The sequence below is a fragment of the Eumetopias jubatus genome, unplaced genomic scaffold, assembly GCF_037043125.1.
Source record: "Eumetopias jubatus isolate StellerSeaLion01/CBP00866 unplaced genomic scaffold, mEumJub1_p1.0 scaffold_14, whole genome shotgun sequence".
In the NCBI taxonomy this organism is placed as follows: domain Eukaryota; kingdom Metazoa; phylum Chordata; class Mammalia; order Carnivora; family Otariidae; genus Eumetopias; species Eumetopias jubatus.
This window is the reverse complement of record NW_028274820.1, coordinates 75738249-75762491: the sequence shown is the minus strand read 5'-3', so window position 1 is coordinate 75762491 and position 24243 is coordinate 75738249. Positions and strand designations below refer to the sequence as shown.

The 24243-nt window shown below is 41.3% G+C and overlaps 1 protein-coding gene across 4 annotated transcripts in view; it reads right to left on the bottom strand.

Moving 5' to 3' along the window:
* Positions 1–22321, bottom strand: part of ST7 (suppression of tumorigenicity 7) — a 235114-nt gene extending 212793 nt beyond the window's left edge. For all 4 annotated transcript variants that reach the window (XM_088018268.1, XM_028104976.2, XM_028104977.2 and 1 more), the window contains exon 1: positions 22122–22321. In XM_088018268.1, coding sequence (XP_087874394.1) covers positions 22122–22272 — 151 coding nt within the window. In that variant the 5' untranslated portion in view covers positions 22273–22321. The remainder of the gene's footprint in view (positions 1–22121) is intronic.
* Positions 22322–24243: the final 1922 nt, after the last annotated feature.

Sequence of the window (24243 nt, the reverse complement as noted above, 5' to 3'; positions counted from 1 at the left end):
TCTCATTTGATGCCAACTGGGATGGATACATGGATGTTCTCTCCAAAGAATCTGATATTTAACAGCAATTTAAAAAAAAAAATTGAGGGTGCCTGGGTGGCTCAGTTGGTTAAGCGACTGCCTTCGGCTCAGGTCATGATCCTGGAGTCCCAGGATCGAGTCCCACGTCGGGCTCCCTGCTCAGCGGGGAGTCTGCTTCTCCCTCTGACCCTACCCCCTCTCATGTACTCTCATTCTCGCTCTCTCAAATAAATAAATAAATCTTTTAAAAAAATAAATAAAAATAAATTGAAGTAGCTAGAATTCATTCATTCATAGCATCTGAGAAAACTACCCATTAGTTCCTGCTACCTAGATTCCTGGAGATATTTTGTCCTTTCTGAAATCTAATTCACCTTTTCATTTGATTCTGAAAATTTTCACTTTTCCTTAAATTGGCTAGGATTAGTTTCTATTGCTGACAACTAAAACCCCTTACCCCACACAACCACTAGCTTTCAGTTTACTAACTCTGCTTTACTACCACTGACTCCCAGTTTCTCACTAAATCCTGTCTTCTATCCTCCCTTCCCCTTATAGTTAGGACATAGCAGTCCATTATAATAGACTCTAATCACACATGCCCAGAAATGTTCTGTATGCTATCTGAGAAATTCTAAGCGTTAAAATTATTTTTCACCGAAATATTTGGTCCCAAATTGGTTATGTTCAGCTATTCATGGAAAACACAATGGGTAGGAAATCTATCAGAGGATTTTCCCTGAAGTTCATCTAAAACAGTCTTATGCCACAAATTCTCAGAATCCCTTCCTTTGATCCCACCCGGTCTCCATTATAGCAGCTAACCTCAAACACAATTAATTATTCATGATACTATGAAAGGAAGGGACCATGTCTTCTCATCTCTGTACCTCATGTGAGGCAGGCTTGATAAATGTGTGTTGAATTTTATCAGAAAGAAATACAGAAAATGCTTCACATTTTTAAAACAGTCACCATACTTCAAATGATATGCCCTGAGTCGAATATGATGTTGATTATTCACTACTAATATATCTGAATATGAACTATCAGCTAAGTCTTTCTAACCATATTGAAAAATCAAGAGGGGATTATACATGGACCTACAAAGTGCTTTATTATATTGATATTTCTAACTAATTCATTAATTAGCTTAGGTTAAATTTTGTGTATATCTCAAAAATAAGAATACCATGTTTGCTCACATTCTTCGTATCTCATTCTTCTTTAAATCAATGTCTTCTTTAAAAAAATAAATAAATAAAATAAATCAATGTCTTCTCTTTAAACTTGAGAATTACATGAATAAACAGAATGATCTAAAAGAATTTCCCAATAATCTCTGCCCCTACCCCCCAGTTTAATCTTAAAATAGCTAATCAACAGGTTGAGCATAAATATCAATACCACATATGTAAGTCTCAAAGGAAACAAGATGTTTTTCCTCCAAAGAGTATATTTATAAAGGAAAGCTTCACAAATGCATAGACAAGCACCATCTAGTGGCAAAAAGAAGTACTCCAGAAAAACAGATCTAAATTAAATTAACTACCAAGGGCGCCTGGGTGGCTCAGTCGTTAAGCGTCTGCCTTCGGCTCAGGTCATGATCCCGGGGTTCTGGGATCGAGCCCCACATCGGGCTCCCTGCTCTGCGGGAAGCCTGCTTCTCCTTCTCCCACTCCCCCTGCTTGTGTTCCCTCTCTTGCTATCTCTCTCTCTGTGTCAAATAAATAAATAAAATCTTAAATAAATAAATAAACAAACAAACTACCAAAATCTAAATCATGGATATTTGTTGTTAAGCAATTTTGTTAAATGTTTAATAACCATGTGGCTATTAAAAGTAAGGCTAGTCTTAAGATACGGATTAAGACTAAATGTCATTAGGACAGTGTAGGCTCAGCTGTTCTAACATTCTTGGATGAACCTCTTAAACTTAAGTGGGAAGACGTGAACTAACAGCTGTACTGAGCACAGCTACTCTGGCATGCACTGGGCACCTTTACAGATGCTACAGCTCATTTAACCCCCACAACAACGGAGGAGGGGGAGGGGGAGAGGGGAGGGGGAGGAAAGGAAGTTAAAGAGAAAATACTCCTCAGTCTCATTTTTTAAATATCAATAAACATTCCATTTTATTAAATGGAGGAGGAGGAGGATAAAGACAGAAAGAAGTTAATACATTAAAAGTCTGATGAAAAATTTACATGGTTTCAAATTTTGTGGAGTATTTTCTCCACAAAATACTAACTACAAAACGACTAAGAATAACTTTACAGCACTGAATCTCTGCACACACCACCTTCATCAAGTATTGAAAATGAGCATCATCACTAATGGAACAAATAAAATTCATGTACCACCTCATAGGATGCAATGAGAAAACCAAAGCATCACTACTGTGACATTCAAGCCAAAGATGCATACATAGCCTGAACTTAATTATGAAGAACCACTGGGCAAACCCAAATTGAAGGGCATCCTACAAAATAACTGGCATGTATTCATCAAAAGCATTTGGGTTATGAAAATCAAGGAACGACTAAGGAACTATTCCAAACTAGAGAGACATGGCAGCTAAATGCAATGCATGATTGCAAACTGCATCCTTTTGCTATAAAAGCACATTATTGGTGCCAATGATGAGACTTGAATGGGGTCTCATAACTAGTTATTGATTAATTGGTACTGTACCGATTTCTGATTAAATTGGTTAATTATCAAAATCAATTTATTCTGATGGTCTTACTCTGGTTAGGTAGGCAAACACCCTATTTGTAGGAAATACACACTAACGTAAAGGGAATCACATCAACAATGTACTCTCCAATGGTTGTGGAAGAAAAAAAAAATGAGTAATGGCTCCCTGCTGCTACTAACATCAGGGTTTTACATTTTCAACTTCTCTGTAAGTTTGAGATTACTTTTAAATAAAAATTTTAGTATAAAAAAAATGAATCAGGACTGCCAGAAAGGCTTCCATGTACACTGTCAGTTGTTCCTTATGACCAACACCATCAAATAGAAGGGCTTGGCTTACAGAGGAACATGCACTAAGGGGTAGAAGACCTCGGGTCCTAAGAGTCCACAAGCTGACAGATCTAGATGCACCATGATGTAGGAGTAAAACTCTGGAAGAAAAGGTCAAGCTCCTCAGAAAACAGAGGACAAGGAGATTAAGGAGTCAATGGAATAGGGGCACCTGTGTGGCTCAGTCATTGGGTGTCTGCCTTCGGCTCGGGTCATGATCCCAGGGTCCCGGGATCGAGCCCCGCATCGGGCTCCCTGCTCAGCGGGAAGCCTGCTTCTCCCTCTCCCACTCCCCCTGCTTGTGTTCCCTCTCTCACTGTGTCTCTCTCTGTCAAATAAATAAAATCTTAAAAAAAAAAAAAGGAGTCAATGGAATATATCGGTTATGTGAGCCACTTAGAATTTGGGCTATTTGTAATCATTTGGACTCAGGTAAACTAGAGGTATCCAACTTACAGATGAGTCATCTGGCCTCCATGATAAGAAAAGTGAGGAATTTTTAAGATAAATAAGAATATGAGCATGGAAATGATGATGTTGCATGAAGTAAAGTACACTTTTGAGTACAGCATGGGATATTAAGGTTGGTATTGAGTATCAAGCTAGAAATGTTCACTGGAGCTTATGGAAGAGAGCCTAGAATATTAGGCTTAGATGTATCTATTTTATCTGCTAGGCAACAGAAAAACATTAAAGGATTTAAAAGCAGAATTTCAGTATGCAGAATAGATTAGGAGAAATTAGAGGCAGGAAGATCAATTGGAAGATTATTGTAGTAAGATTATAAAGGCTGATAAAGGCAGAAGTAGAAATTGAAGAGAGATTCATGAGGCACTACAAATTTGACAGGATCTGCCAACTAACACATATAAAGGAAAAGAAAGATGAAGACTGTTATGTGTTTCGAAAGTGGTGCAATCCTTAGGAAAAATTGAGCTCCATCAGGAAGAGGAGAGAGAGAGCTAGTGATCTGTATCTCAATGAAAATATCCAATAGGCTGTTAAGAATGCAAACTTGGAAGTTGGGAGAGGGTGAGGAAATTGACTTACTTATATCTATATGAGATTACTGAAGGGTACAGCTTAAGAAAAGAAGAGTGTTGAAACAGAATCTTGAGAAAAACCTTTTCTAAAAAAATGGTCCAAGGAGTCAGAGAAAAATGCCTTATGCTAGGTGTCTTCCCTTTGCCCCTCCATGTCTCCTTCCCACTTTTCCCACTCTGCCCTCCAGCTTCTGGGTCAGCCAGTGAGAGACCCCAACAAGGGATTAAGAGAGAGGAGAACAGGGCCTTTTTCCCTCATTCCCAACACACAGAGTCATCTCAGAGTCACAGACTGACCGTGTCTCTCTACCGGAGACCACAGCCCTTCTACTGCTCTCGCTCCACGTTCCAGGAACTGCTGCTTCCCCAGGTCCCTTCACACCTTCCGATGGTTACGGCCCCCTGCTGCTACTAGCACCAGGGTGCTGCACTATTTTTTATTATTAATAAAATATCCTTTATTATTATTATCCTGCCCACATCTTCATAAAGAGTCCCTTTATTAAATTCTTCTCAACAAACTATTTGAGTGATTGATCTGTTTCCTGCTGGGACCTTCATTGGCATAGTGTGCTTATCTTTGCCAGCAATAATTATCTCCATAATATATATCAAAGCATTTCATTTTCCCCACTCAAAAATCCTCACACAAAGTTCTAGTCAACAGCCTTTTCTAGGATCCACTGGTCCATTCTACCTTTGGTCTCTGTTGCCTTTCAAGATACTGGATTCCAAGACATCAGAAGTGGGATTCATCCTCCCTCATCCTGTGGAAGCTGGTGCCTCCAGGGAAAAGGAGTTCTGAAGACATCAGAAACGCTTACACTGCAGATCAGGAAGCAGCCTCTCCCTTCCCTGGCAAGGGACACATTGTTCCACATATACTGGCTCAGCATTCCTGACCTATTGTTTCTCTCTTTGAAGACCGCCAACGGCCAGTAAGCCTACCTGTTTTACCAAAGAATGTGAGGCTGGCCAGAGACAAGGAATGACTCAGCTAAGCTCTTGGCACCTTTCCCCGCTTACCTGATGGGATAAAATTTATTGATGCTGAAGAATGTAGCCAGTTGCCGACCACTAGCCTGTCAAAGAAAATCCTGGAATTGCCCACCCATCTACTTAATAAAACTGTGGCTTCAAGATTAAAACCCCACTACCACTACCATTCAGGGTTTGGTGCCCCAGTCAGCTGCAGTCCAGATTACAATCACCTCTTTAAGACGAAGCCAAGCAGGCATGTTGGCCTGACTTAGTAGCCGTGTGAAGACAATCGTACAAAGGAGTTTGGGGGAGACGGCGAGACAGATTAACCAAAACTAAGCCATGAAAGTTCTAGAAATCACACCGAAAAGTCAAAGAACCACATAAAAAAGACCTGAACTTCTGAGTATCAAGTCATATAAAAATGTACTATTCCAGCAGGAAGGGATACACCAAACCCTGATAAGAAGGTGGCTTTTCTCCCAGCTATAAAAGAAACAGATTCCATATAGAACAGACCTGCCTGGCATTGGCAAGCCCTATCAGTCTCACAGAAACCAGCAGTGCCTCAATGGCTGCTGAATAGATATATACAACTGGAAATGGAGATTAAAATAACAGTATATTACTTGGCATACATCAAATGACCAAAAATGTTGAAGTCTGGTAACATCAGGATTTGGTATAAATTTTGAAAAATAGAAGCTTGCACACATGACTGGTAGAGTATATAACAGAGTAACTATGTGGTAAACTGAATCATTGGTCAAAATTCTGCATATCTTCCTTGTTTTGGAATTATGATCCACATATTTGCCAGATGACTTTGTAGTACCACCCACTAGAATTAACAGAGTGTATTTCCCTACCCTACAGATGTTGGACTTGGCCATGTGACTTGTTCTGGCCAATAGAAAATGAGCGGAAGTGACCGTGAGCCACTTCTAGCTATCACTCACATGAGGTTTCACATATTTCTACCTGTCTTCCTTTTACCCTTGCCATTTCCCATAAGAAGAGTGGGTAGCTGTTTGAGAGTGCGTCTAAGAGATTGAGAAAAATAGAGCAGACCTGAATCCAACCTTACCCAACCCGCTGCCAACGGACTAGAGCCCAGAGTCTGGAAATCTAACTGGTCTGAGTTGCAACCAACTCACAAATCAATGAGGAAAAATAATTACTTATTATTCTAAGCCACTAAGTTTTAAAGCATTTGTTTCTATTTGGTTTATGTAGCATAATTCATCTGAGTTGCAACCAACTCACAAATCAATGAGGAAAAATTACTACTTACTATTCTAAGCCACTAAGTTTTAAAACATTTGTTTCTATTTTGGTTTATGTAGCATTATTGCAGCCATCTCTGACTGCTACAGCCATCTATAAAGTAATCTGGCAATATCCAATAAAGTTAGAGATGTTCATATGGCCAAGAAACCAACACTTCCAAGTATATGCCCTAATGTAGAGGTTCTCAAGCTCAATCCGATCTAACACCTCCTTTTTTATAACAAATAATTTTAAACACCCTCTTCTATCCCGTAACAAAGTTAACAGATAATCTATCTACTGTCAAGCGTAAATTTCAAAAAAAAAAAAAATCAATAAAATATCCTAAGTGTAATATGAATAAGAAACAAACAGAACACAATGTGTAATTGGGGCCAGGACTAAGATGATACAAGCAAGGGGCCTTGAGTGTGCAATTTAAGGAGGCAAAGTCACGCAAGTGCTGGAGCTGTGCTTGTAGGGCTCTGACAGTGAATATCTCCTTCAATTTTGCACCTAGGCACCTCACTTGCCTCACCCCAAGCCCAGCCCTGTTTAAAATAGTTCAGTTGTATTCAGAATGCAAAGTTTTCATGACTTTGGTAGGAGACTGAATGAAGTAGACAGATACTTGTACTCCTACAAAGCATCACCAGGAATGCAAAACCTACCAATGCAGGCTGATACAAGTGTGTTGTATTAGTGACTAAGACACTACAAACGGTATTGCTACTGGAGGCATGAGTTTCCGAAATGGTGAACAATTCTTGGTGAAGTTCTGAACAGAGTAAAGTCCTTTGTCAATTTACATGGTAGTTTGAATTCTTAAAAACAACAGCATTTACTATAACTATTTCAAAAATATTTTAGAATCACATGCAGAATGAACACTCTAAAGTCAGATAAACAGATTTTTTGCCTATATGAATACCTAGGGGAGATATTTAAAAATTCCGTGTAATACAAGCAAACACACCCATTGCAGGTCATCAAGCAACCTTTGTCCTCATCCTTTTAATGCCAATCATTGTGATAACTAAAAAGGTCCCCCATAGATTTCCAAACTTTCCCTACCAGGTTCCATTACTATTGATAATCCCTTCTCTAGGGAAATCAGACAGAAGTGCAAAGAGGGGGCGCCTGGGTGGCTCAGTCGTTAAGCGTCTGCCTTCGGCTCGGGTCATGATACCAGGGTCCTGGGATCGAGCCCATCATTGGGCTCCCTGCTCGGCAGGAAGACTGCTTCTCCCTCTCCCACTCCCACTGCTTGTGTTCCCTCTCTCACTGTGTCTATCTCCGTCAAATAAATAAATAAAATCTTTAAAAAAAAAAAAGAAGAAGTGCAAAGAGGTCCATGCAGCATTCACTGTCTATTTGTAATGTAATGTATATGCCATGGTACATTCATACAATGGAATGCTATACACTTAAAATAAATTACAGGGGCACTTGGCTGGCTCAGTCAGTTAAGCTTCTTGAGTTCAAGCTCCACGTTGGGCTCCACACTGGGTGTGGAACTCACTTAAAAATTAAAAAATAGGGGCGCCTGGGTGGCTCAGTTGGTTAAGCGTCTGCCTTCGGCTCAGGTCATGATCCCGGGGTCCTGGGATCGAGCCCCGCTCATCGGGCTCCCTGCTCAGCGGGGAGCCTGCTTCTCCCTCTCCCACTCCCCCTGCTTGTGTTCCCTCTCTTGCTGTCTCTCTCGTTGTCAAATAAATAAATAAAATCTTAAAAAATAAATACATACATACATACATACAAATCTCCAATGAGAACAATTTCAACTATGGGTGTAGATACTCTACCCTCAAGGTGGGTGAGAGATTGAATATAGAAACAGGCAATGGCCAGACCACATATGAAAATGTAACTCTGATCCAGAAGCTGCAACACCAGTCCTGAAAGCCAAACCACAACTTCTGTAGTCATCAGCCAAACAGTCAGGACTTGGCCAGTTAGTGATAGTTTCTCTAATTTTTGTCCCCACTTCTAATCTAGGATCAACCTTGAAAAGCCAAATATGCTCTCCTAAACCAACAGTGTAGGATGTTCTGCTTCTAGTTAGCCCCAGCCTCTCTGTGCCAACAGGCTCCAGTCAGGGCCTACTGGCAGCCTTCCCTTTTTCTACAGCAAAGCTTTCCTACTTCTCTGCTTGCCTTTGAGTCCCTGCCAAAAGCAAGTGATGGTGGCTATAGCAAGCTCTGAATAAATAGCCTTTACTTGTTCTCATTTGGGTGGGCCTTGTTCATTTCCACAAGGGGAAGCAAAACTCTTCAATCTTTTGTGGGCTATGCAAAGTGACTTCCATTCTAAGACTACAGTATTGGGGGGGCACTTTACAGTATGGAAGTTGACAAACACTACCTCAGCCAGGTGATCAAGGTCAACATCAACAGTGATAAGTAAACTGATAGTATGAACACTTGATATGTGATAAACATGGCACTTTACCTCTGTGGTCTTCCTCCCCAAAACCCATAATTATAGAAAGATCATGAGAAAAATACTAAACAAATTCCAACTAACAGACAGTCTACAAAATACCTAACCAGTACTCCTCAAAACTGTCAAGGTCATCAAAAACAAGAATAGTATGAAAAACTGTCACAGCCAAGAGGAGTCTGAAGAGACATGACTGCTAAGTAGTATGGTATCCTGGATGGAATCCTGGACCATAAAAGGACATTCAGTAAAAACTAAGGAAATCTGAATAAACTATGGACTTCAATTACCAATATTATTCATTAATTGTTACAAATGTACCATACCAATGTAAGATATTAATACTAGGAAAAACTGGGTGTGAGGCATATGGGAACTCTATACTAACATTGAAATTTTTTTTTTAAAGATTTTATTTATTTGAGAGAGAGAGACAGCAAGAGAGGGAACACAGCAGGGGCAGTGGGAGAGGGAGAAGCAGGCTTCCTGCCGAGCAGGGAGCCCGATGTGGGACTTGATCCCAGGACTCTGGGATCATGACCTGAGCCAAAGGCAGACGCTTAACAACTGAGCCACCCAGGCGCCCCTAACACCATAATTTTTATTATAAATCTAAAAGTGTTCTATAAAATAAAAACCAATATGAATACTTATGGCAAAATATTGACATAAATAATGTTTAAATATGGGCTGTGGGTCACCCTATTATTTCCTACCCTTTTCTATATGGGTAAAATACATCATAATTAGAACTTTTTCCATTTTAATTCCTCACAATGAACTCCAATTTAACCCCAGCGGATTCTCACTCTTCCTTTTTCATCCCCTCTTCAGCCATACTTGCAGTGTTCTGAAGGCACCAAATGGTAAGACATTCCTTTGTTAATGGAGTTCCATTGGCCTAGGGGTTCCTAGAGCAAGGTCCAACTCAGTAATGCCACCATGAATTTCAAGCTTTCTCATCCCTTTCTGTTTGGTGTTTATTTGCTCCTTTGTGCTCTACACATTTTACTTTGGATTAGAGTTGATTGTATGCCTGATTCTCTTTCCCTCTCTGCACCAAGGACCTTGAAGAAAGGGACCATGTCTTGGTCATATTTCCATTCCTCCATACCCACTCCACTTTTCAATCTTCTGGTTGACTAGTCAATGACAAAAAGAGATTCCTATAAAGATAAGTATTAATAGAATTCACATATCAATAGCATATTTTTAATGAAATAGAATGTTGTATTGAGATAATAAATGACTGTAACAAAGGAGTGTAATCCATGAATAAAATACTGTCTTAATGTCTAAATATTTTTATATCTTCTTTAGTTTTCGCAGGTATTCTAAACAGAAGAGTACGTATTAAAAAGGCCTTTATATTCTACTTCTAAGTCATGTTTATTCCTACAGAGTAATAAGCTAGACATGAAACAATGGGTGGCCATAATGTTCAAGACACATTAAGGAAAAGCCCTTACCTATGCCCACTGTTACACAACTCTATTTCCCTGGCTAGTCCCAGCCTGCTAATCACTACACTTACTAATATCATTTAAGTTTTCCCTTTGGACTGAGCAATAATAAGTCTGTTCTCTCTTCACAGCTGGAAGCTTTGATGCAAGCTTTTGAATTTAGACTCCCTCCCATTTGAATAGTAACATGTTGTCTTTTTTAAGTATCTTACTTAAAACTTTCTTAGTCACATACATTCTCATGGTTAAAACTAAAAATGTTCATTTTTAAGAATTACAGTTCCTTTAACTGTCCTTTAAAATCTACCAGAAATTGTTACATTACTTTCTGTAGGTAAGCAAAAACAAAACAAAACTGTTTGTAAAAACCAAACATTTTTAGGAATACTTTTATTAACAAAACTAACTAATGTCTGCATATCTTTGTTCAAACTTAATTGTCATTGCTTCTGTACTTTCCCTCTAAAAATATGATTGTTCAAATAATGTACAGAAAAAAAGTTTATTCTTAGGATAATGACTTTCTCTAACAGATTAAATTTGCTATAAGATTTTTTATAATACATTTTCAAACTTTTACTGACTAATGATAATGCATATATAACTTCCAGTTTAGAAAAAAATAATTGAGAAGCAACTTTCTAATATTTAAAAATTATAATTTAACCTCTCACACTTCATCTCTCAAATGTAAGGGTGCAATTTAGAACATTCTCTTTGCTAAAAGAGCCAAATAAACTAAGAAAAACTTGTCTTTCTAAACCATAACGTCAAGTACTCTAAGCCTGAACTGAGAAAAGTATAATTTGTTTTGTTTTCATTTTAAATAAAAGATATCAGTGATAGAAGATAGGAATTCCCCTCCTTCTCCAGCAAAGATGGAGGGAAAAGTACAAAACCAGATCACACCAGTTCTTAATATGTGACACTATAGGAATATAAATGCATATCCTGGAAAGGACACCAATTGAGTCAAGTGAGTGTAATAAACACCCAAGAGCATTATTTTATTAGTTCTATTAGTAATACTTGATAAACAGTACCTATCAAATAAATGAAAAAGATCAATTTGATAAAAAAGTAAATTTCATTCTCTCATTCCCAAGAAAAAGAGACTAGAAATTGGGAAAGCTTAACATAGGGAAGAACCAAAAGCATTCTATTACCTATAGCTAATCAAATAACACTTTATAATAGTATTGAAATTGACTTCATAACAAAACAAAAAATCCTCTAACTGTAGGTCACACATAAATCCAGATCCAAACTGCCTGAAGAGCCACTTTTTTTTTTTTTAAGATTTTATTTATTTATTTGACAGAGATAGACACAGCGAGAGAGGGAACACAAGCAGGGGGAGTGGGAGAGGGAGAAGCAGGCTTCACGCTGAGCAGAGAGCCCGATGTGGGGCTCGATCCCAGGACCCTGGGATCATGACCTGAGCCGAAGGCAGACGCTTAAGGACTGAGCCACCCAGGTGCCCCGAGCCACTTCTTTTTTTAAGATTTTTACGCCTCAGAGTGTTTCAACTATTTGTGTCATTTTAAATTGTTAAGCTTTTTTATATAAAACAACAATAACAAAAAAAAAAACAGTCCTTGCTCAGTGACCTAAGAGATTCCTTCAAAGTCCTCTACAGGCTAGCTCAAATTTTCAAAAACACCGACCTTAACCCAGATCCTTTATTAGATTTGTAAGTTAATTTAAGAAACGGGCACCTGGGTGGCTCAGTTGGTTAAGCGTCTGCCTTCAGCTCAGGTCAGGATCACAGGGTCCTGGGATCGAGTCCCACATCAGGCTCCCTGCTCAGTGGAGAGCCTGCTTCTCCCTCTGCCTGCTGTTCTGCCTGCTTGTGTGCTCTCTCTCCCTCTAGAATCTTTTTAAAAAAATTAAGAAACAAAGTTAGGGTTCTCCACAAGGTATGCTCATAGCTAGCACACTTTCAGTTTCCTAAAATTCAGAGAGGAAAAAAATGCTTTCTCAGATAAATGTTGCCTTATTTTGCTGAGAGATTTAGTAACTGGACTTAAACAGTGACTCCTCTGGCCACAGCCACAGCTAATATGAAATACTGCTGGAGCTAACTGAGCCTGTCAGTTTCTTATTTTAGCACAGTAGGTAGTGCAAGAATGCCTGCTATATTTGAATGACTAGTAACAGTAACACATGAGCCACTGTAACATTAAAAATGAATTTCATTACATATTCTCTCTCTTCTGGGAAAGTAAAAACCCTTTATAGATATCTTTACAATGACATCTCAAATACAATAAGCATGCTAGATTTTGTTTCATATTTACAACAAACAGACATTCACTACTGTGTGGTTAAAAACAATCCAATAAAGGGTGCCTGGGTGGCTCATTCAGTTGAGTGTCTGAATCTTTGATCTCAGCTCCGGGCTTGATCTCAGGGTTGTGAGTTCAACCTGTGTTGAAGAAGCCCCTACTTTAAAAAAAAAAAAAAAAAAAAATCCAATAAGCCATTACCCTGCTTAGTGCAACTCTTATTAGATATTCTTTAGGAAGACTCTCCAGAATAACTGAGATCCCATTATACATTTTAATCTGTCATTTCACTGTGAAAGCCTATAGAATACAAACTTCTAGAGAAACAACCTACAGTAATGCCTTGGATTTAAACAGCAGTTTACAGGCTACAAAGCACCTTCTCATTCAATTTACCATCTCATACGAAGTTGCATTCCAGTCAAGGAACCAATTCTATAACCAGGCTGGTAAGTCAAAGGCAACTGATCTCAACCACAGCAATGAATGTTCAGAGTTGTGCCTACTATGGTCTATTTAGCAAGTATAAACACTCGTTAAGTTGTGCTATTTGTCCAGTTCCACACTTTCTGTCAATGCCATTTCAGCCCCCATATTTAGACAATCACTGAGTGTCCTGACCCATCAGACTAGTCACACTTACACCACACTATCTCTTCTTCCCCTCAGTGTTTTCCAGCTCTGACTTTTTCCATTAGTTCTAACTTGGGCAAACACCTCCTCTGAATCACAAGAACACTCTTTTTCCTCTCTTGTCTTTGAGCTTTTGCCCCAGTTACCTCAGAAGAATCCTTCTATCTCTCTGAGTTTCAGTTATGAGCCAAATAATAAGCCCAGCCTTGAATGGTAAGTATTAGCAAGAGCCCTCTGAACCAAGGGAAAGAAAAACATTAGGTGGTGAAGTGAGATAAGAAAAGCATCAGTAGTGCCATTAATCTTGGAAAGCCTTAAAACTACTCACACATTTACCTTTTCACTCAGTGATGACCAAATGATGGAAATACAAAGATGAAAAGGTCATAACCCTTGCTCTCAAGCTCTTCTGAGTATACTAAGGAAGCAATCCCATCCAAAGGTCTCTACCAAGTTCTCATCCTCATTCATAAATTAGGCTGTTTTCCCATCAAAATACATTTTTTAAATGTGTTCACCTGTATTGTTTCCTTTAATCGGACTAGTATCACAACTGTCATCATTTTGTCTTGACAATTTTCATTCCACATGTACAAAGAGAGTATGAGCCACATAGCTGTTAATGTGGGACATACACAGGCTTCCATGGACAAGCCCAGGGAGCCTACCGACCAATGATAAAGCACACAACACAGGGCCAGGCTCACATAAGAACCCATTATGGGTTGATTCCTCATCCCTTCCTAGTTCAGATCAGCAGATTTACATTCAATCTTGTTTTTAAGATGTGACTTTACCAGGCATGGCCCTTGCTCATAGGGAGCGAAGTATACCTGGAAGCATTAGAGAACAAGACACTATCTTACAGGATGGTAATTTTTCAGCACAGAAAGCAAGTGCAGAAACTGAGAGGAACATAGCTGACATGAGATTGTAGCTCCAAATCATTAACTGACAGGAACAATACAACTTCAATCTCCAGGCGCCTGCCTCTCCTCGCCAAATGAATGAATAAACAAACCAGCGGATGAATGAACTAACTAATGAATGAACACAGTTCGGAGTCAGTGAAATGGACGAGACAACTAGGGATACAATATATGGTTGCTAATATCATTTATGTGCAATGCTCAGGGCTCAGTGCTAGACGTTATTTCATTTAGAGTTCAAAATAAGTCTAAGAAATGGAGATTATTGTCCTCATCTTATAAATGAGAAAAGAGTCGTCCAAAGTAATCTGTCCAACACTACCCAGCAGATGGCAAACTGAGGTTTGAACTCAAATCTCCTAAAGTCAATGCTCCTTGCACCTCATCATGGCTGGTGTTTCTTCCCTTCAGCAGACATGCAGTACTTTATGGAGAAGGAAACATTACAATAAAATTGGCAATAAAGCAAATTTCTTAAATGCTAAAACTATTTTCACTCTGGCTTCTCATATAAACTTAGAAATGCTTCTATCGTTAGTGGAGGGAATATGCAAATATATGAACTGAAAACTGTGCTTAAGTATTTCTAATCACTCAAATTATACTTCTGTGTGTTAAGTTTCATAATGCCTGACAAGAGTGCTGTGAAAACTTGTCAACCACATCTTTCTTCTACTATCATGTCCTTCCCTATATATGAGAACTTTTTCCATGTTAGTAGACTCTCAAGCTCCTTCCTTACAGGTAATATGAGATACCTAACTCTGCAAATCCTACGTTTGAAGTTTCAGGTTATATTACACAAAAATGTGATCAATTTTTTACTCTTAACATCCTTTATATTAAATTTACTTTACAATATGAACCAGAAGGCCAGCCTTCCTTATATTCTACCCCTAAAGAAAGGATCAAAACATATAAATATTTTGAAACAGCAGTATACATTTCAGGGTAGTCTTTATATCTTAAAGTCAGTGAACACAATTCTCAATCTCATAAGAAATGACTACATGAGAAATTCCAAAATCATTTCCTAAAGAAGAGTGTTACTGCCAAGTCACCACAACCAACTGACAGAGTTTTTCATTCCTTCAACAAAGACATACTAAGCACTAGGCCCAAACAGTCACTGTTCAAGATCCTGGAGATACACAATAAGACAAAACAAGACCTCTACTCCCATGGGGCTTACAGTACATGGGGTACAACTATGAGTATGCATAAATAAATAAACAAACAAGAACCATATCAAACAGTGCTAAATGCTATGCAGAGAATTCAAATCTGGTGATATTACAGTAACTGGATAGTCATTTTAGATTGGGTCATCAGGGAAAACCTCTCAAAAGAAGTGAATTTAAGCAGAGAGGTGACTAGTAAGACTACTGTGCAAAAATCAAGTAAGAAAGCATTCTGGGTGGAGGGCACAGCTGGTAAAGCCATAAGGCAGGAACAAGCAAGATATATATATAATTTTTTTTTTTTTTTTTTTTTTTTTTTTTTTTTTTTAGCCAAGCAGGGAGCCCGATGCGGACCCCAATCCCGGGACCCTGGGATCATGACCTGAGCCGAAGGCAGACACTTAACGACTGAGCCACCCAGGCGCCCCAAACAAAGTATATTTAAGAATAAGAAAGAACAGGGGCGCTTCAGTGGCTCAGTTGGTTGAGCATCCAACTCTTGATTTCGACCCAGGTCATGATCTCAGGGTCGTGAGATGAGCCCCCAGGGGCTCCAGGCTTAGCAGGGAATCTGGTCCAGATTCACTCACTCCCTTTCCCTCTGCTCCTCCCATCCCCTGCCCACCCCAACCCCATGCAAATCTGTGCACTCTCTTTCTCTCTCTCTCAAATAAATAAATCTTTAAGAATAAGAAAGAAAGGGCGCCTGGGCGCCTGGGTGGCTCAGATGGTTGGGCATCTGCCTTCAGCTCAGGTCATGATCCCAGGGTCCTGGGATCGAGTCCCACATCAGGCTCCCTGCTCAGCAGGGAGTCTGCTTCTCCCTCTGACCCTCCCCCCTCTCATGTACTCTCTCTCTCATTCTCACTCTCTCAAAATAAATAATAAATAAATCTTAAAAAAAAAAGAATAAGAAAGAAAGAATCATAACATGCCTTGGAAGGTAAATAACCTCAAGAAAGAATGGTAGAAGAGAAGGAATGGGTCAGATCATCAAACTCTGAATGCCAGAGGACTATATCTGGATTTTACTTTCAGTGAGATGGAAAGCCATTGAAGGAAGTCACATAGCATCTGAAGTTGTATTCAGTAGGAATTAGAGTCCAAACTGGAAAAAATGTATTCACTAAGTATACATATTCACATATATTAAGTCCACCTATTTGCTTGTTTCTACACTCTGCACTCAGTGAAATTTATCCTAAGACACTGAAACAGAATCCTAGAGCTAGAATCTTCAAGAATATAAAACTATCACTGTACATGTACAGAAACTGAGGACCTAGGAAAAAAGTATCATTTACATTGCTTCATTCATGGCTGAGAGAAAAGTCTCCAAAAATAAGTAAGGGCAACTAAAAAGTCTGGGATATATCCTAAACTCAAAGCTGACATCAATTAGAAAATTGTCCTTTTATGTGCTCATAAACTGGAACACCATGAATTACATGCATATGACCCATTACAGAATTTAAGTTTTTGTGTCAGCCTCCAACCTCGATCTAAAGCTGAAAATTTAAGGCACATACCCACTAATGTGTTTGATCAATTTCATTGTTCCAATCCTAACTCACTGGGTACACCCCAACTTGGAGATTCATTCATCCAGCGAATGGTAAGGAACTACTATTATGTGCAAGAAATTAAACTGGAAAACAAAGAACTAGAGTCGCAACAATAATTCATGCAAGGTAAAATCTGCCAACATGCCTCTCAGATAATGCACTCTGAAAAGTGGAGGAAACAGCACTTTCAGCTGAAAGGATCAGCAGGCAGGCAAGCCGGTCCTTGAAGGATGGGTAGGATTTAAAGATGGGAAGAACATTTTATTTATTTATTTATTTATTTATTTATTTATTTATTTAACCAGAAGGTTTTGTTGTGTTTTTTTTAAGATTTTTAAGATTTTTATTTATTTATTTGACAGAGAGAGAGACAGTGAGAGAAAGGAACACAAGCAGAAGTGTGAGAGGGAGAAGCAGGCTTCCCACCGAGCAGGGAGCCCGATGCGGGGCTCGATCCCAGGACCCTGGGATGGAGCCCGATGCGGGGCTCGATCCCAGGACCCTGGGACCATGACCTGAGCCAAAGACAGATGCTTAACGACTGAGCCACTCAGGCGCCCCAAGACGGGAAGAACATTTTAGACAACAGGCACAGCAGGAGCAAAAGACCTATGTAAATTGCAACCAGGCCCTTGAGACAAGAAATACAGAGTGTTAATTAAATTTAGAGCAACTATTTCCAATATGAAAATACTCAGAACTGACCTACACCTAAATGATAACTTACATATCATCTCAGTTCAGTAATACGAGTTTTGCATCTGCATTTTACCATCATAATTAACACAAAAAAGTTTTATAATATAAACAAACCTAAGCCTAGGTCAGACTATAACATTTGTTTTCTAAAAGGAATTAAATAGGATTTCAAAGATCTCTGAAAACTTGCTTTTCAGGAAACAGAAAAAGAAATGGAAAATCACTGGGGCGCCTGGGTGGCTCAGTTGGTTGGGCGACTGCCTTCGGCTCAGGCCATGATCCTGGAGTCCCGGGATGGAGTCCCACGTCGGGCTCCCTGCTCAGCAGGGAGTCTGCTTCTCCCTCTGACCCTCTTCCCTCTCGTGCTCTCTATCTCTCATTCTCTCTCTCTCAAATAAATAAATAAAATCTTAAAAAAAAAAAAAAGAAAGAAATGGAAAATCACTTAAGCTGCTCGGTGCAATAGTTGCAAAGGTGCACATTTTAAGAGAAGGTGTTAACATGCAGTGTTTTAAATTCAGCATCCAAAATCTCAGAACACAGAGCAGATGAGAAAGTGCTATCAACACTACAGTATAAAGTAAGTTGTAAAAATTTTTAAAGACTAATCTGTTCTACTGTTTTTCTTGAATAATATCCTGCATGACTGCTTCTATCCACAATTAATGTTCCGCCCTTTTGGAAAAGCATTATTTTGGGATACTAACTCACTTGAAAACTAATAAACAATAACATAATTTGGGGTTTTTAAAAAATCATGTTCAGGGGTGCCTCAGGGGCTCAGTCGGTTAAGCATATGCCTTGGGCTCAGGTCATGATCTCAGGGTCCTGGTATCAAGCCCCACATCAGGCTTCCTGTTCAACAGGGAGTCTGCTTCTCCCTCTCCCTCTGTACTCTCTCTCTCTAGCTCTCTTTCAAGTAAATAAATAAAATCTTTTTAAAAAATAAATCAAGGGGCGCCTGGGTGGCTCAGTTGGTTAAGCAACTGCCTTCGGCTCAGGTCATGATCCTGGAGTCCCGGGATTGAGTCCCACATCGGGGTCCCCACTCGGCAGGGAGTCTGCTTCTCCCTCTGACCCTCTTCCCTCTCATGCTCTCTATCTCTCATTCTCTCTCTCTCAAATAAATAAATAAAATCTTAAAAAATAAAAATATAAAATCAATAAATAAAAATCATGTTAAAAGTTCACTCTATTTTCAGTAAATAATAAAACTATTTTAACATTCTCCCAACCAACTCAAGGGCAGAGATCAAAAAATCAATTATCAAAGCTAACCAGTGGGCGCTATTTCTAATATGTTTATTTTTTCCCTGGGCTTTCTTAAAATTCATTTTTCATTGCAAGAACTGGTTGCTTATGTGACATTTTCCCTATGTGGTCTAATAGAATACTCTGAACTTTATCCTTAAATGGTACAGGCTCAATGCAGTGAAGGTCAAATAAACCCAGATGGTAGCAGTGGGAAAGTACAACAACCATAAAAAGACCCTTAAAGGTATTTTTACTTGGAAAACTATACATGACACATGAGCAGCAAAGGTATCCTTGTTCATTAAAGTCCTTTTCTTTTATTGTTTTAAATTCCCCATGATTCATAGTTCTCTGAATCTGACCAGTACTTCCAATTTTTGTGACTTTGTCTGCATCCCCCACTCAGAACCATGGAATTCTCTTCATCCTCAACGTTCAGTTCAAGAGAAGCTCCAACTGCCTTGCCCTGCTCCACTTTGCATTATGAGAAGTTGTTCTCATGTGATAAACCCTAATTTAGCCTGAGTTTTACAAACTTGTATATCTTTCCCATCATAACACCTGCCACGACATCCTATGCATAGGAGACATTCAAGAAATTTTTTTTAAAAAAGCAAATCGAATGAAACACATTTACCAAAAAAAATAGATCAAATGAGGTTAGAAATATGAACGTTGTCACAGGTAATCAATCTACTGAGAAGAACATGTCAAGCAGATACCCAAAACAACTCTGGAACATTTTTAGCAGATTCCACAATCTTACAAAGTTCTGAGTTGGGCCTGTGTTCCGGGAAGCCCTGGGCTCCTGGCTGCCTCACCAATCAGCCTCTCCGTGCCAGTGTCCTCACCTTCGCTGAGGAAGGAGACCTGTGCTACCCGCAGCTCCTTAAAAGCAGCTCTAGACTCTGTGACCTTTCCAGGGACACTCGCCTTCACTGCCACAGGAAGAGCAAGCGCCACAGGGCTTAGGAACAGCAAGTATTAGTCCCATTAGAATCCACTTAGATGACCCTGGAAGGACAAGTTTCACCATGGGAGGGTCCAATGTCCCCATTTCCCCCATCTTCTCACAAAAAATAGCAAAGAGGTAGTTGTCTCTATACGCTTCTCCTTTTACCTTCCTTTATGACTAAAATATGCATAAAACCACACTGAAAACAGAAGCCCAGAATCACTAGGGCAAATAGCCTCAGGCTCCCTCCATTCTACACCTGATGAGATCCAGCCCTAATGGGCTGTACATCTTGGTATTTTCTACCTCTTATAAGCCCCGATGAGCAACAATCCTATACAAATTAACAAAGGGATTTGTGAGGTGTGCCAGATTTAAAGCTGCTCCGAGAAGATCTAACTACAGTATCCTCTTCCTTAAAAACTACATAGTTTCCCAGTAGGTCTTTTGCTTCTTGCCTGTTCTGCACAGAGCATTGGTAAGTTGCACTTACGGGCACATGCACACATATACACACACAGATGATTATTTAACCTACTTTTTAAAAATGTGGTGTACAAATATGTATTCCAAAATACAAATTTTAAATGTGTATTAAATGAGAAACATTCACACTTTTAAAAATCCTACAATAAATTTTTAGGGAGAAAAAAATCAAACCCGTTTATCAATAAATATAGGATTCCCTTACCACATCTATTCAAATAACTTCTTAAAATCACAGGGCTTTGGGACTAGAGGTATCTTGGAGATACATTTGCCTAAACCAAGAAGATAGTACTGTGACAATCAGCCACTCTGAAAGAAAAACAGCCAGAAAGCCACAGTCTTTGAGATGAATAAATCCAAGGGCTGAGCAACACCTATTAAAATGGCAAGATGATTCTAGGGTGCAGAATCCTATCTGTCTCCCAGGGACACTAAGAAACAAATGTAAATATGAACAGGAGTTCAAGTTAAGAGTAATGAAGATGCCTGAGGTTTAGAATTTAAAGGCACAAGTATCTAACAAAATGAGTAAATCATCTCAAGTGTTCTAAAAATTAGTTTAGTGCAGTTAACACCACACAGGAAAATGCATTGCCAGATCTGGACCCCCAGACTATATAAATCACACACTAGGTGGAATATAATACATTACATACATATTCGGGACTGTAAGGATTTTCCAAAGTACTGTGAAACTAAAAAATATTTTTAAAAAAATTTTTTTAAACTCTGTAACTTGAGTCCCACAGCTACTTCCAGACTTCAAAGAAGGGCTGTAACCCTTGCTTCAAAATATACTTTGTGTTTCTGAATTGTCTCTGGAGTGTTACTGTTGGTGTGGATTTTCTTTGTGGTTGTTTTTTAATGATTCGGCGGTCGGCTAGCTGCCAGTTTATTAAGATCCTGTGCCAATTACCTTCCGCACTTAGGACCGTATGAGACATGAGGGACTCACTTCTTAGCCTGTGGAGCTTTATGAAGGATTCCGGACAAGGCTAGTCACCGGAGCCCAAGGCGGGCGAGGAGAGGACAGAGAGAAGGGTAGAGAGCCTTTAAAACCATCACGAATTCGATTTCCCGTCTCTCCTTTCGTGCCTTTGACATTCCGTTTGGTAACCCGACACGTCATCCACACCCCAGCGAGGTATCCCTCTGCCCATGGAAATCAGAGCGACCCGCTCCCCGCTCAGCCGCGGGGGCTCCAATCCGGGCCCCCGAGGGCGCAGCCCGGACAGTCCCGGCCCCCTGGTCCGGCCTCGGCTCCGGCTGGGGGGCTTCGGCGCCGGGCACCCCTGGGCAGCCCTCCCACCGAGGCGCCCTCAGCCGGCGGAGTGGCGCCGGCCGGGGAGAGACGCCCGGTCCGACTACACTTCGGATGTTCGGCACCCTCGGCCCACAGGGTGTGAGGAAGGGCACGGTCTAACTCTGAGGAGAACCTCGGGGTCCGCGCGCCGACACCCGAGGGGGCGTCCGCCAGAACTCCCTCGCTCCCGACGCCCGTCCTCCTCCGTCGCCCGCCGACCGGCCCCCAGCAGGGCGGCCCCATCGGGCCGCGGTGCAGTCGCCGCCTGCCGGGCGCGCCTCGCACCGTGTGCGCGGCGCGGCTCCACCTCCGCGGTGTCGCGGGGCCGCGGGGCCGCAGGGCGGGGAGGGCCGCCGGCCGCCCCCACATGGGCCCGGCGACCCCGCAGCCTGGCCCCGCTACCTGAGGAGCCCGGTCCCCGGCAGGTGGCCGCGGACGTCGGGTGCGCAGGCCCGGCGCGTCCCCGAGCGCGCGCCCGGCTTCCCGCCCCCGCCAGCCGCGGCCCCGCGCGAGTTGCACTAACTTTCCGGGGCGGGGGAGGGGTGAGCGCCGCGGGCCCGGCGGCCCCGGCCTTACCTGTGCTCAAGTTGTCGTTGATTTTCAAGGGCACCCGCAGAATGTAGACCAGGAAGAGCACGATGAAGAACCACACGGTCCAGAGATAAGTCCAAGACCAAACTATGCAGGACTTGAGCTGCTCCAGAAAGCCCGTGCCCGCTTCAGCCATTTTCCAGCGCTGCTCTCTGCTGCCACGGCTCTCGGTGTCTGCCGGGATGATTCACCGGCCCGGAGGCGCCGCTCGCGCCGCCGCCGCCGCCGCCGCCGCCGCCGCCGTGGCCCGGGCGCCCCCGGAGCCCGCCCGCCGCCCGGGACGCGGGCGCGGCGGGAAATCGCGCGGGCCACCGACGCGCCTACCTTTCCTTTTCCCGGCTTATTGCTAACTCTCTGGAGGCCCCTGCAAGTGGCTTTCGTGGAGGGATCACGTGGCCTCTGCCCCCTCACGTTCTGATGCCATTTCTATTTATCGTGCTAATATTTAGAAAGGGCAGCTGGGACGCTGAGGGGAACTCTTGACATATAATGGTAACTCACATATGTTGAGGGTTTGCTATATGCCAGGCACTGTTCCAAGATCTGTATGATCTTATTTAACCCCTTCAGCAATCCCCGTTCTGTAGACGGGGAAACCGAGGCACAAGGCGATTGAGTAGTTTACCTTAAACTCAAGCCATAATTCAGTTGCAATGTGATGGATGCCACACATCCATCTATAGAGGTCTTAAACTCTTTCTGCACTCCACTGCTTGCTCTCCGAATTCAGGCTCAGAGGGATGAACAAACCCAGAGCAACTGGGAAAAGACAGATGTGCTCCTGTCAGTGGTTAGTAGGCCAGAAAATAAATCACTCTATTAAGCAAGATATTGGTTGCACACGCTATTTACCTTTGTTTTATCTTCCTTGGAGCAGCACAGGGGTTTTCCAAAGAAATCTTAGCAAGAAGAATGTTTATCCTCTCATTTTGGGGGTTATCACAGTTCAGACAACCCCCAGCCTGTTTTCAATATTAATTCTCTGGGATGGGGCGCCTGGGTGGCTCAGTTGGTTAAGCGACTGTCTTCGGCTCAGGTCATGATCCTGCAGTCCGGGGATTGAGTCCCACATCGGGCTCCCTGCTCAGCAGGGAGTCTGCTTCTCCCTCTGACCCTCTTCCCTCTCGTGCTCTCTATCCCTCATTCTCTCTCTCTCAAATAAATAAAATCTTAAAAAAAAAATTTCTGGGATAATTTTGGCTTAATCTGAATGGACTACTTTAAGCAAGATTATTACAAGTGTTTTTGTCTGGGCTGAATAAAATATTGCCTTTACCAAGTGAAAGTTGAAAGTCTGTTTCTGGCCATAAATAATTTCAGTTTTATGCATTAGATGATAATAAAGTAATTGCAGGTTATCCTATCTACAGCCAAGACATTTTTAGAATTCTGAGTATTCAACAGAATATTTTATTATAAATTTTGCTCTGCTTACTGTAGCATAATAAAACAAGCTATTTTAACTTTTTACATGCAGGACATATTTACGGCATATATAATAGAACTCCCCTCACATTTTCACTAATTCCAGTAGAATTAAACAACATGAGTACATGAACCATCTATTTTATATTATGATTAAGTAATCACCAGATTCTCTGCAGTAGAACTGCCTACTTAATTTAAATGAACATCTGGGGGCCTAGCTTTTTGCTGTCAGTGAAACTCGAAGAAGGGACATAAATATGACTCAGATGAGCCACAATTTTCTGATTGTGTACTACGCACTCTTGGAGGGTCAGCCCTGTCTTATTCATTATTGCCTCTCTCTGGCGTGTAGCCAGGGAGTGGGGTCGGAGTTGGACACATACCTTTGTTCTTGGACACGGAAGTGAGAGATCATGATCTCGTGGGAAGTGTGGCTGCTTCAGCGTGGCTGCTTCAGCGTGGCTGGTGTGCAGGCTCTCTGTGGGATGGTGTCAAGAGAGATAAAGCCGGGGGCGCCTGGGTGGCTCGGTCGTTAAGCGTCTGCCTTCGGCTCAGGTCATGATCCCGGGGTCCTGGGATCGAGCCCCGCATCAGGCTCCCCGCTCCGTGGGGGGCCTGCCTCTCCCTCTCCCGCTCCCCCTGCTTGTGTTCCCTCTCTTGCTGTGTCTCTCACTGTCGG